Here is a 13,691-nt window from a genome sequence, read left to right as displayed (position 1 = left end):
GGTATACTGTACATGAAACATATTTGATTGCACCGGAAAGCCACAGTAATACACTCAACTGAGAGGCTAAAGGGATGTACTTTATTATACTGTTGTTGTGTGACCGTGTATCAGCGAGTTCTACACCTGAATGTTTCGGTGGGAGATCAAGTTCTCTTCATTTACTTTGCTGCGCTGTGCCCACTCTTCATCTGAGTCGTCCAGTGAAATCCCTTTTAGCGCTGCCATCTTGCGGTAGGCCTGGCCCTCAGTCTCTGCTCTGCAACGTAACAAAGACATTTACATTAAAAAAAGTCATTGCATGATGGTCATGTGATTCAGACTGTAACAAAGTCTGGTCTCCATACTTTAGAAGGAATCGAACGCAGTCCAGGTGTCCATATATTTCGGCTATCCGCACTGGTTTGTCTCCGTAACTGTCCTCCTTGTCTATGGGAGCGTTGAGAGAGTGAAGCTGCCGCAGCACAGACAGGTGGCCGTACTCTGCGGCAGAGTGAGCAGGAGTCCATCCATAGTTCGTCCTCGGACATGGCCGCGCTCCATGTGCAATGAGGACCCTGACCATTTTTGTGTGTCCTGTGGAAAAGGCAACATGCTGTTAGTTCAGCCATAGTCCAGGGGGGTATTCCGTCAAGGTAGCTAAGAATTGCCAGACTTAGGTGTAAGCTTGAAGCTCGACTAAGCTCCACTTCCCAATCTAGCTCCAAGTCGTTCCACCAAGTGAAATCAGCTGGCTCCACCTGACGCTTAGTCAAGCCTCACCTGTTCAGCCTCAACTTGTGCACGCCCACAGGGAAAATAAAAAGCCCATTCTAGTCGAGCGCGGAAGCTGTCAAAAATGCCGAAAAGCAAGGGAAAAGGGCGTGCAGAGATGTTCTCCGCAGCGGAGCAAACCCTCCTCATGGATGTATATGAGGATTACAGCCACATAATCCGAAAGAAGGGCAATACCGTGGCAATCAAAGTGAGGGGTGTGGCGTGGCAGAATATTGCCGACAGGCTGAATGTGTAAGTGACAAAGACAATGAAGTATTTCAGCATCATCATGTTATATAAACCCCCCATCAAAGGGACAAAATATATGTAGACAATAATCTACCAATTGATTTCTTGATGGTTTTTGTTTGAAACTAATCAATTATGTGGACCTATTAATGCAACCAAATCCCTAAAATTAAAAGGAAAATCCCCAAAGAACAAAAAGACAGCCCTAATAAGTCACATTCATATGAACACAATTAGAATAGCATTATTGTTTCACTGCAATTGATGTGAAATTCTCCATATTTTATCATTTGGCAGCCCTAGTAGTAATGTTAGAAAGTGATATTCATCACATTTATCAACTGATTGTTATGCAAATTGATGGGATAGCTTTCATTTATTTCCTGCATGGCCGATTGTATAGAATTGATCATTTTCATTTAAGCCTGTCATTTTTACATGCTGTATTTGTGCTACTTCTGTATTTTGTCCCAGATGCTATATGTTGAATTGTTGTATTTTCATCTTATTTTATGTAAAGCACTTTGAATCACCTTGTGCTTAAATGTGCTATATAAAGTTGCCTTGCCTACATTTTTGATAATAGGCTACATTTAATCAAAGTATTTTACACGACTCATCACATTTATCATACAATTGATGGTAGATTATTACATGAATAAATGCAATGTTGGTTATCATTCTATAGGCAATAATCATATGACAGATCTATTGATCGTAAAAAAGTTATTATTTATCTAGAATAATTTAGCAAATCAAGCAATTCAATGGAGACGAGGACCGCTATTACAGTAAGTGAATGCAGGTGACAGCAAATCAATCATCTATCTCCTATCAATCGGAGGCCCTAACCCTTGTTGCATCAAAAGAATGATGATCTCTTTATTTAGTTTAATTTTGTATTTATTTGTGTCTTATTTTTTATTATATTTTATTTTGGTGATAATGTTCTTTCATGTACTTATAGATAATATATAATTATTAGTATAAATCATTTCTTTAATACATTTTATTATATATTTTATGTTTTACATATTATTTTATCATTCCATGACAGTTGTGTGTCTCTGTTTCTGTCTATTGGACATTCTTTGATCATAGATGGTGCTAAGCTTCACTTTTAGCCTGCTAAAGACCAGGTAGCAGGCTAAGTTACCATGGTTACTTGGCTGGCATTCACATTAGCCACCTTGGTGGAACAGGGTTGAGGCTCAGATTGATGGAATGGAAACCTGAGCCACAGTTATGGCTTAGCCATGGTTGAGGCTTAGCCAGAGTCATAGTTTCCATGGTTACTGAGTTGGGGCTAATCTCAGCCTCTATGATGGAACCGAACTCTCACTCATATTAGCCAGACTTGGCCATTTAAGCTTGGCTTTGCCTTTAGCCTGCTTGGTGGAATACCCCCAGGCTACGTTAGTGTCTACTGTGATAAATAACAATTCTAATTTCCCTGACTATCACAGATAAAAACAGGCCAATCTCTAGCACATAAACGTCCCCCTATCACTATATCTTTATTACTTCACCCCACGGAGTGCGAGTGAAGTATTGTTTTTAGTGGCTCTATGTGTCTGTCTGTGTTTCCGCACTCGCCAATATGACCAACAGAGGCCGACAGAGGCTTGTTGCGTGAATGGGGTGAAGTCTGCCATCTCTGATTGCCTTGTTCAATGTTTTTCCATCTTTCTTTCCATTGGCTTGACAAGTACAATACATATGTGGTAGATACAATCATTATGTTTTATATGAGATGATTAAAAAAAATAAAATAAACAATGTTTAAGTTTTAAAAATATTGTAACTGTAATTTGTTGCTCATTCATGGGATTATCGTATGTTTGAGGACCTTTTCACCACTTCCTGTTCATTTACATATAACACCCAAGATGAGGATTCACATACAGCAAACCATGGTTCTTTAACTGTGGTACGTGTACCACCAGTGATCCTCTGATGGGACTTGTGGTGGAATATCAGAAATAATTATTTATATGTTAACAAAGTACAGTAAAACCTATTGGGCTAGTATTTTTCAGTTTATTGTGCTCACTATGAGCTGTTTATTGTGTGTTTCTGATGGCAAAGATGGCCTTGCATTTCCCTACAACATGCTAGTTTTATATTTGTTTTTGGTTTTTTTTCCAAGATTAATTTTACAATTTTTAAATGTAGAACAGTCCAATTCACTGACAGGTCAAAAACAGCTAAGAGAAGCAGTTCAATACAATGAACAAAAGACAAAATCATTATTTAAACATCACGTGGACACCCACACTCACCACCAAAGGTGCATTAAATGGTGTCAGACTTGTAACTTAAAACTAATGATATGCAGGTGTGTAATAAATATCCATGCACTACCTTTGGCTGCAGCCCAGTGCAGAGGCGTCTTGTTGCTCCAGTCGATGTCCCTCTCGTTGGGACTGCATTTTTTCTGCCTCAGAATCTCCTCAACTTTGTCATAATCCCCTGCTGCTGCAGCTTGGTGCAACTCGGTCATGTCTACAGGGGTTGCCCGGCAACAGCTGAACACAACATGACATCATGTCCTAACCTGATCCCGTGAAGGCGGATGCTGCCACCTGCTGCAGACCGACTTAAAACCAGGCTGTCTCCATGGCAAGTACATGGCACTGAGATTTAATTTATTCACATATACTTGTTTAACCCTTTCATGCATGACTTACAACAACCTCAGTCAAAAAAAAAACAACTTGTATTTTTCACTGTCCACCGAGGACAGAATATGTCATATTTGACATATTCAAATACTGCTCAATGCAATGAAAAAACTTTGAGCCTATTAGAACTCCTTTGAACCTTTGAACTTCCCAGCACCACCCTATATATATACATATACTGTATATATGACAAAACCCCGCCATCAAATTATCAAATTTGAGAAGATGAGAAGATGAAACCTGTGTCTTTCTTTCCATTTTTAATTATTACCAAAAAGCTATTAGTTATTAAAATAGTGAAATTGCTAAAATAAACGGGGTCTCTGCATAGTTGTAAAAAATTGCATTAGAAACAAAGCCTGCAAAGAGCTCGTTGAAATGTGCAATTAAAACTTTTTTAATTTCATCCAAGATATATTTAGATATTTAATGAATTAATCAAACTAAAACATCAAAACAACAAACAGGGCAGACATGTTTTGGATCAGATCACGTGTCCCGTACCTGAAAACAAAACAACACATAAATAAAAACACACTGAAGACATTAAAATTAAATGTGTGCATGTATTCATTTTCTATAAATTGAAATTGTGATGTCTGCATTTAACCACATGATGTAATATAAAAAGTTTTGCAGGATCGAAAAATCCTTAAGTCATGTATTAGCTTAAACATTCAACTCATTTGATTAAGGAAATATTCAAGTCCTACCATTCATTTACTGGAGTTTTCATTATTTTAAACATCTGCGGTCTTTGGTTCACACTGGCACGCTGAAGATGAAAGAGAGAATTTCATTAAACAAGCAAGTAACTATGACATTCATTCAAAAACACTAATGAATTTAAACTTGTACCTGCTTCAATGTCATTTGTATCCAGTTCTTTCCAGTATTTCTTCATCAAGGAGTTCACAGCCACTCCTTCACACTCAACTTCGACTTCAAACTGAGGAATTTTGAGCTCCGAGTGATCCTCCATGCTGGACACCGTCACGCTCAGTGGTTTATCGACCAGGAGGTTGTAGAAGTCCTCGTAAACCTGGTCGTCCCAGGAGCCCTTTGACTCGTCAAATCCCCTCAGAGAGCACAAGAAAGCCTGAGGGGCCATATCCAGCAGACTTGAAGGCAGCGATCTCACATCCTTGATGTCAATTTGAGCCTCGTTCCCATAGTCCATAAACACAACATGGAGACCACTGTCATTTCTCTCCATTACTTGAGCTCTATACCACTGATTGTCACTTGTAAAAAGAGCCAGACAAGGATTGCCAGGATCAATAGTCTCTGGGAACACTGCGTCCTGCTGTGCCTGTCCTGCTTCTTGGGCAAGTATTGACATAATGCCGAGATCCTCAGTGTTAGCGAATTGACACCAGAAGAATTTGGGTTCCACAATGCAGGAGGGATATACTTTCTCGGTCTGGTTTTTGGACACGTTCGGTTTCTTGAACATGAACGCATTTGCTTTTCCCATGGAAACATTGATGTCTGTCAGGTTGGTATCTGTTTGACCATCCTGGACTGAGGTTTCTGTCCCCGCCATTACATGCTCTTTCCAATATTTCTGCATCGTGTTATTTACAACTACATTTTCACATTCAATTTGGACTACATACTGAGGGAGTCTGAGCTCAGAATGATCCTCCATGTTGAACACGGTCACCCTCAGTGGTTTATCAACCAGTAGATTATAGAAGTCATCGTAAACTTGGTCGTCCCAGATCCCCTTTGACTCATCAAATCCACCCAGTGAGCACAAAAAAGCCTGAGGAACCACCTCCAGAAGATTCTGAGGCAGCGATCTTACATCCTTGATGTCAACGTCAGCCTCGTTCCCAAAGTCGATAAAGACAACATGAAGACTACTTTCATACCTCTCCATTACTTGAGCTCTAAACCATCGATTGTCCGGGGAAAAAAGGGCAAGGCATGAACTGCCAATGCCAAGAGTCTCAGGGAACATTGAGTCCTGCTGTGCCCGTCCTGCTTCTTGAGCATTTACTGTTAATATGCCAAGGTCCTCAGTGTTAGCATACTGACACCAGAAGAACTTGGGTTCAACAATGCAAGAGGCATATACATTCTCTGTCTGGTTTCTGGACATTTTTGGTTTCTTGTACATGAAAGCATTTGCTTTTGCCACGGAAACAGGATTTTGCCCATTGGAATCCATTTGACAATCCTGGAGTGAGTTTTCCATTTCAGGGCTTTCTGCTGTAACATGTTCTGTGGCAACAGGTTTCCAATATTTCTGCACTACATTATTTACGACCACCTCTTCACATTCAATATGCACAACATACTTTGGGACTTTAAGTCCTGAATGCTCCTCCACATGGACCATCGTCATGCTCAGTGGTTTGTCGACCAGTAGGTTATAGAAGTCCTCATACACTTGATCATCCCATGAGCCCTTTGACTCGTCAAGTCCATTCAAAGTGCACAAAAAGGCCTGAGGAAGAATCTGTAGAAGCTTCTGAGGCAGTGATTTCACATTCCTGATTTCAACATCAGCCTCGTTCCCATAGTCAATAAACACAACGTGAAGACTACTGTCCTTTTTCTCCATTACTTGCGCTCTATACCACTGATTGTCACTGGAGAAAAGAGCAAGGCATGGGCTGCCAACAGCAAGAGTCTCAGGGGACATCACATCCCGCTGTGTTTGTCCTGTTTCTTGTGCAAGCAATGACACCATATTCAGGTCTTCAGTGTTGTTGTATTGACACCAAAAGTAATGGGGTTCAACAATGCAGGAAGCATAGACCTCCTCGGCCTTGTTTTGAGACATTGTTGGCCACTTGTACGTGGAGGTATTCACATTTCCTTCTGGGCCAGGAGGAAGGGAGAGTTGAGTTATGTCTGAGTCACTGACATCCTGGGTTGGTTGTCCTCCATTATCCATAGTCTTTGCATCCTCAGACCGTGGAGTACCGAGTTTAGAATTAATGTTGTGCTCATTTCCAGCACAAATTCCACAACTGCTTTGGTACTGCTTTGATACGGATACATCCATATGGTCTTTCATGAAACAGTCTTCATTTGGCACCGTGGCCTGTTCTGAGCCATTAGGAACATGCTGGGCTTTACACTGAATAGGACCGTTTATCTGGTGTTGTGTCATCTTCGATATCATCTTTCTGACTTCCTTATTTACATTAACGGATCCATCAAACAGTTCAACGAGTAGCTTTCCTTTTGTCCCCTTTGATTCCACTGAAATGGTTAAGCTACTGTTAGTGGCGCAGTCTGAAAACCACTGGTTAATCTCCGGTGGCACTGGTTCTGGAACGTTGAACAATCCAAGTGGGACAGCCAGCACTGGAGCAGACCTGGCCAAACATGCTTCAGAGGGAACAGGCAGAAGATCAGATTCATTCACGCTAAGTGTTTCCCCATAATCCACAAGGTGCACTTTAAGTTTGGGTGCCATTTCAACGATTTGCCCCCTGTACCACTGATTATCTGTGTATCGAGCAAAGCAAATGCTATTAAGCCCAACTGGGTGATTGGTGCACTGTTGCTGGTCAGTTAATTGTTTAATATTTTCTGCCAGTTCATGCAACACATCGGAATTCCTGGCTAAATGACAATAGAAGTGATTAACACTCTCTGCTGAGATTACATATACTTTTTCTTCTCCACCCACCTCAATATTATAAGTGGAGTAATTATAAGTGTCTAATGGGGCCTGTGAGGTACTTTGCACCTGAGCCTCAGTCTGTTCATACTTCTGGGTGAGAATCCTGCACGCACTGTCAGTTGGAGTTTCGATGTCGACCACATTGAGCAGCACACCTTCTTCATTAGATGTTACAGATTTTACAATGCATCTCAACCCAGTCTCTGAGTTGGCGCCTAAATCCACAAATTTCTGAAATTCTGCTAATGCGGCACATGTCCAAGTGACCGACGAGGGATTAGAGGAATTCTTCAGATTGAATAAGCAGCACTGAAAAGCTTGTGCATTCAGTCGTAAGAAAACTGGATCAATGGGGCGCACGTCGTGCAGGGGGACCGTTCGAGTTTGACCGTAGTCTATAAATCTAACATCTACAACAGGGGAGTGCTGATTTGTAAGCATCTTCGCTCTGTACCACATGCCATTGTCTGGATTACGGGCTACACAGACGGACTCAACAAGGGGCTGAGGGTGAGCAGATGCATAGTGGTTTTGCAGGTCTTCCATTAGACGTCTAAGGGGGTCCCCTTTGTCTGCTGATTGACACCAGAACTTCAGTGGACTTTCAATACACGATACATTTACATTAATACTAGTTCTTACATTAAATGTGTCATTGTCACAAGGATTCAGGAACTCATAGGGGAAACCTGTGGGGATAGGAGCACTGTTGTGTATCAGAGGGTCTTGATGTTCTAAGCACTGACTGTCATCGGTGGCAGAAGTGGGTACACAATCTATTGTGGTGTTGACATGGCCTTGTAAATCATCACCGTTCACGGTGACGTTGTTCTGTACGTCTATGCTTTGCTCCTCCTCAATCAAACTGAGCAATGATAAGGGAACAGGTTCCGTCTGGACATTTGATTCGTGTTCAGTCTCAGATGATGGAGCAGATCTTTCCTTCTCTAAGAAACAAGAGTTAATGCATGCAGCATTATCTGCATAGAGAATGACATCATAAACATCTTGAGGTACGTTGTGGTGGTCAAACCTGGCCACCAGTGTCTCGTGCAGAAGCAGTGACTTCAAGTGATCATTCACAGCTGGAGTCCAACCTGTGCCATTGCCCTCAAGTCCATCAAGAGAACAGTGATATGTGACAACTGGCATTCTCAGGAATGTTCCATGCAGTGGTCTGATATCTCTGACTGGAACCAACTCTGTCCGTCCCTCATCCACAAGCAAGACCTCTACAGCATCGTCTTCAGTGACAATGTTTTGCTTAAGTAATGAGCGATGCCATCTGCCGTTTATGTCTCGAGCAGCACATGCGTCTCCACGGGTCTGTGGTTGAACTTCTCCAAAGTCTGAATTCTCTTCATAGTGCTGGTGTATCTGTTCGGATAATGTTTTCACTGCCTTGGAAAAAATGAGGAGTTTGCAGTAGATGTTCTGTGGATCAATTACCTCCGTCACGATAACGTTCTCCAGTATGCCAGTTACTAGTTCTGGGTAGAAGTATTGGTCATGCTTGTGCTGTTGCTGGTGGACATTCAAATTCTCTTCTTGCGTTAAACTGTACGCCTCTGAAGCTTCTCCTACGGGTAGATTTAGACATTTCTGTACGAGGCATTTGAACTCATCCCTTGGAATGTTCTTCATCACACCACACTCACACAGGTACACAGAGACAAACGGTATATCGACGAGAATTCTCCCGTCTGTCAGCGCATGTTGTACCAGTCCTTCAAACTTCTCGCCAGGCAAAGACTTCAAAAACGTTGTGGCTCCTTCCGGCCAAGTATTCTCAGGCGAGATGACATTTGCAAGTATACAAGATTCAATTTCAGGAGGGAGGAGGACATCGTCACTGTGGGCCCATGCTAGAGCTTCACTTGTAGCGACATGGGGCTGTCCCTGGTCAATCAGGAAAACATTATAAGTTTCACTTTGAATGGACACAATCCGAGCTCTGTGCCAGATGTCACTGATGCAAACCAAACAAAGGTCTCGGGGTTTTCCTTCAGATCCATGAAACAACCTTTTAGGAATCTGAATTTCCTCTTTCATCTGCTCATAAATATGCTTCCTCCCATCATCCACGCTGACCCATAATTCCAAGAGACCACTGGGGTTTAGGTTTACGCTCGTAATGAGAACATTCACTTCCGATCCTGGCTCTGGAAGCCCGCGAATCGAACACATTTTTGAAGCCCGGAGCTCAAATATACCTTCAAAAAAACAGCAGAAATAAAACATCAATTTATCATAAAATAATAAGAACACACCTGCCTTTTATATAACCTTAAACAAAAATCTAAATGCTTCATTATGCAAGTATATATTTCTAATAAATAAATAAATAAAAATGTCTGATCATGAAAAAAATATGAAATGCAAAAGATTTGGAAGCGAAACAATTGTTTTAATCCATTTAAGATTTACTGCAAAGACACTCCATCCAAGAAAAAACAAATACGTAAATCACTCCAATTTTGGATTATTCTTGAGAATATTGTAATATCTCTTCTTCTAAATATAATCAACACTGACCCACTAATTACCTCAGTCACTGAGAGACTCATCAGTGAAAGAAAATTCAAAAATCACAATGAATCCTAATGAACCTCCCTTTGTAAAGACTAGTGTACACAAACAATAGTGTAACATTAAAAGCTGAATCCATACAACATAAGCAGATGAACTAAACTGTCATTTGCTGCCACCCGCTGTCCATCTGCAGAACAGTTTCAAGAGTTCAAACTCATATTTATTTTACAAATGTTTGACTTAATAATGTCAGAATCCAGTTCATTTTCCAAGTACGACATAAACCCCTCATGTGCCATAATCTAAAGTAGGCCACTTATAATGTAAAAGCTGTAAAAGTACATTTTAAAACAGTAAATATTAATTTACTGTTGTATTTTTTATTTATTTATGGCTGAATTGCTCATTGTGGGATAAATAAAGTGTTCTTAAAGTGAAATTAGTCACATTAAGATATCGACTTTTTCTAATCAAACAAATAAGCAAATATTAAGGCCTGTCTTCAGTTCATGTCAGAATCCATGCAGCTTTTTGCAGAATCAAGTCTGATCTGAACTGAATTGAAATGGAACAATGTGAATGTAGCCTATGAGCTGAATCAGTGGCAGTGTTTTATTGTTTTACATAGACAATGTTTTACAGAATTCTGAGATGAAAATCAGAATTCTTAGAGGAAAATCAGAATTATGAGGAAAAAAGGCAGAAAGTTTGTCATTTTTTTCTTTCTTTCAACACTTTTTTTTAAATGTGGACCTAATACTCTTCCGTACTCCTGAAAACATTGTCCTGGATCGATGATTATTTGTGTAACCATCTGCAGCACTACAAAAATATTTTCACTTCAATAATAAATGTTTTTAACGGAAAAGTATCTCTCTCACAAACACACATACACTAGTGTTACACACGGACACGTTTATCTCCACTAAAACAAACCTATTTTAAACAACGTGTGGTTTTTGTTAAACACATTAAGAGCGTTCGTGTTTTCTCACCGTGTTTGTAACAAGCGAAGCTTCTCGTTCTCACGTCGTTAGCTCTCGTTAAATGGCAGCAGGAAGGAGGCGGGATCTCACCTGCGGTTATAGACCAAAGAGAGTGATTGCTGCGACATTTTCATGCAAACATGTAACGAAATGTACAAAATTGTGTTACATAATCTGTTGTTAATCTGGTGGCATTTCACCTCACACATGTCGCGCGACTTTAATGCCGTTTTGACTCTTACGATATCGTGAAAAGGTTACAGATTTGACAGTGACAGTTAGCGCGACAGGTGACGTGAGCCAATCACAGCGACCCCCGTTTCTATGTGACGTCATGCAACCGAGAAGCCTGGGTTGCCAGGTCCACAGTTTTCCCGCGTTCATTACTGAGTTTTTTGTTGATGCTGAGTTTACCTCAACAAAAACACAAGAAAAATTGTAAATCATTTCATTTTGTGTAAAGCGTCAGGTTCAGCCTTGTAAAAGAAAAATATGGCCGATTTATTCATATGTTTTAGCTTCTTCTGGAGATCTTCCAAGGCCCAGATTTGTACATTAGCAAGAATAAAGCTCATTTTTTCATTATTACTATTATTATTGTTGATAATAATAATACTAATAATAATAATAATAGTAATAATAATAATAATAATAATAATAATAATAATAACAATAAACATTTTGTCTCTATTATCATTAATTTATGACAAAATGAAACCACATGCTAACGAGTAAATATACAAGTAACACTGTTTTCTGCACATGTAGCATTCTCCACTAAATTCTCTGGGTTTTTGTTGAATGAAGTGGGCTACGGTTAATGTGGCGTTACCTAGAGAGAATTTTTACATTTAAGTTCTGTTAATGGGTTGTGCTTTGTGACGCAGACCTGGCAACCCTGGCTGCAGCTCACCTGTGTTGAGTGGATGTCTTGTCCCTCCATGACCAAGGCTGCAATGTTGTTGTCAGTCATTGCTGCACAATGGTAAGTGAAGTTTTTACTTGTCATGTTAGATAGTGAAAATGCTTTGAATGTATCAGTCTGCAGAGTTTTCTCGTCACATGTTGGACTTCTCCTCAACACCGTAAGAGAGGTGGGAGAAACAAACCAACATCCAGAATGTTCTGCGTATCCCATAACTTGCATGGTTTAGAGCATTTATTTTTTAGCTCAACTGTATCCTGAATAATAATCTAATAAACTTGAATTGCAGTGTACATATGGCTGTTTTCAAAAATGGAGTTCCAGTGTTTAGGGCGACTGTGTCTCTGTTGAAGAACGGATCTTAAGTGATGGGCGTCGAGTCTGCAGACTAAAGAGCAAAGCAGGTGATTTTCTTCTCCTTTTCGTGTAATTTAATGTTCCCTAAATTCAAAGCACCTCAGACACACTTGGTAGTGAAGACCGTGTGCCTGAGATACTGTGTACATTCTTTAATTCTGCTCAGGAATTTTCCCCCTGTAAACCTACACGCATGTGTTTTATACGTGTGGCACTGGCTCACTGTTTTGTACCATCTGTGTTTTATGTTTACACTCAAATGTCACAGAGTTATTTTATAAATAACAGGAATTCTTCTGAACTCAAGAAACATGGTCATGGTTTGTTCCGTTTGAGCTGCTTGAAACATGGAAACACTTGTTTGCTGACACTTGTTATGCAAAATGAAAAATAGAATCAAAATAACAAGATCCTTTCTGGTATATAAGGGCCACCGTAGTTCCCTGACACACTTGGGAAAGCAAAGAGGATATTGGAGAAGTCGTCTATTTGTCTCAATCTGCAGTCTCACCATTAGATGTCACTAAATCTTACTTGTCCTCCTGTATTTTAGGACAACTTGTCTTAAACAAGAACGATTCTCCATTATTCCCTGTTCTCTTGGCAATATTTCCGCAAGAGAAATTGTTTAAAAAATACCAATATCCTTAGTATCTCAACAACCTCAAGCATGTGTTTCTACAGTAGAACATTTATTATCCTTCATTGAAATGAAGGATAATAAATGTTCTCCTGTAGAAACACAGAGATGACATTGTGTTCCGTTTGAATAAATCTGTCATCCACGTATGAAACATTAAAAAAAAAAGAAACATCAAATGAGCAGAAGTAGATCGTATTAAAAGAGAGATTACCCAGCGTTCCCTCTGTGCTCACAGTCTTTAATAATCTGCTGCACTTAAACTCAATATTCAAGGTTCTTCTCCTTCAATCCTCTCCCTTAGGTCAGAGTCGAGAAGCAGCTGGTTCAACGTTTTAATGGAGGACATTAAAATGGAGGAGAATAATTACAGACATCAAGAAAACCTTCAGCTCTGCCCGGTGAGTCACAAGTGTTCCACTTACGTTTATTAAGAATAAATGTTAGAGTTCTTCAACCCTTCCACTTTGAATAAACCAACTGTTCCAACGCTGCTGCGTTTTCCTGTTTACAGTAGTTTTTCTCAAACATACACAACCTAACATCAAATCAACATCATTTAAAGATATAGTGTGTAACTTGGCGTAGAATTGGTTATATTTACATCTTGCTTTCACTACAGACTCCAGTAGCTGTGTTCTACATTAAAGTAGTTCACTATTTAGGTCTGCAAGCAGTTACTGGGTACAGCCGTTGCTTGTGTGTTGACAGGAATGTGTGAACAAAGCCTCAAAGATCAGTTCCTGCACAACAGCAGCAAGAACGTCCACACAGAAATCACATGACTGAAGGCAGAAATCGAGGTGTATGTGAGCAGCCGTGTCTGTTTCATAACATCAACTGTGACTGTGAAAAAAATACAAATAATTGACACAGATCCAATACGTACATAGATGAAAAATGCGTTTTTACTCCC

General features: G+C 40.0%; 2 protein-coding genes and 1 long non-coding RNA gene across 4 annotated transcripts; 1 reads left to right on the top strand and 2 right to left on the bottom strand.

Moving 5' to 3' along the window:
* Nucleotides 1-59: 59 nt before the first annotated feature.
* LOC122782890 (ankyrin repeat domain-containing protein 66) lies at nt 60-3,692 on the bottom strand. The gene is made up of 3 exons (XM_044047462.1): nt 3,370-3,692; nt 348-576; nt 60-259 (listed from the first exon to the last, which is right to left on the bottom strand). Exons 1-3 carry the CDS (start codon nt 3,506-3,508, stop codon nt 121-123), a joined length of 507 nt encoding a protein of 168 aa, XP_043903397.1. The 5' UTR covers nt 3,509-3,692; the 3' UTR covers nt 60-120.
* Nucleotides 3,693-4,033: 341 nt separating this feature from the next.
* Nucleotides 4,034-11,804, bottom strand: LOC122782535 (tudor domain-containing 6). 2 transcript variants are annotated; one of them, XM_044046904.1, is made up of 5 exons: nt 11,767-11,804; nt 10,863-10,943; nt 4,548-9,548; nt 4,403-4,464; nt 4,034-4,193 (listed from the first exon to the last, which is right to left on the bottom strand). In XM_044046904.1, the coding sequence occupies exons 3-4, from the start codon at nt 9,520-9,522 to the stop codon at nt 4,430-4,432; spliced, it is 5,010 nt and encodes a 1,669-aa protein (XP_043902839.1). In that variant the 5' UTR covers nt 9,523-9,548; nt 10,863-10,943; nt 11,767-11,804; the 3' UTR covers nt 4,034-4,193; nt 4,403-4,429. The 2 variants fall into 2 exon arrangements, with proteins under 2 accessions (XP_043902839.1, XP_043902838.1); XM_044046903.1 differs by lacking the exon at nt 11,767-11,804 and adding an exon at nt 11,054-11,107.
* LOC122782536 lies at nt 11,782-13,167 on the top strand. Its single transcript, XR_006361930.1, has 3 exons — nt 11,782-11,838; nt 12,068-12,182; nt 13,080-13,167. It is a non-coding gene; the product is annotated as an uncharacterized LOC122782536 (long non-coding RNA).
* Nucleotides 13,168-13,691: the final 524 nt, after the last annotated feature.

Source organism: Solea senegalensis, linkage group LG16 (assembly GCF_019176455.1).
Source record: "Solea senegalensis isolate Sse05_10M linkage group LG16, IFAPA_SoseM_1, whole genome shotgun sequence".
In the NCBI taxonomy this organism is placed as follows: Eukaryota; Metazoa; Chordata; class Actinopteri; order Pleuronectiformes; family Soleidae; genus Solea; species Solea senegalensis.
Note: the sequence above shows the minus strand (reverse complement) of the source record. Positions and strands in the feature narration are given on the sequence as shown.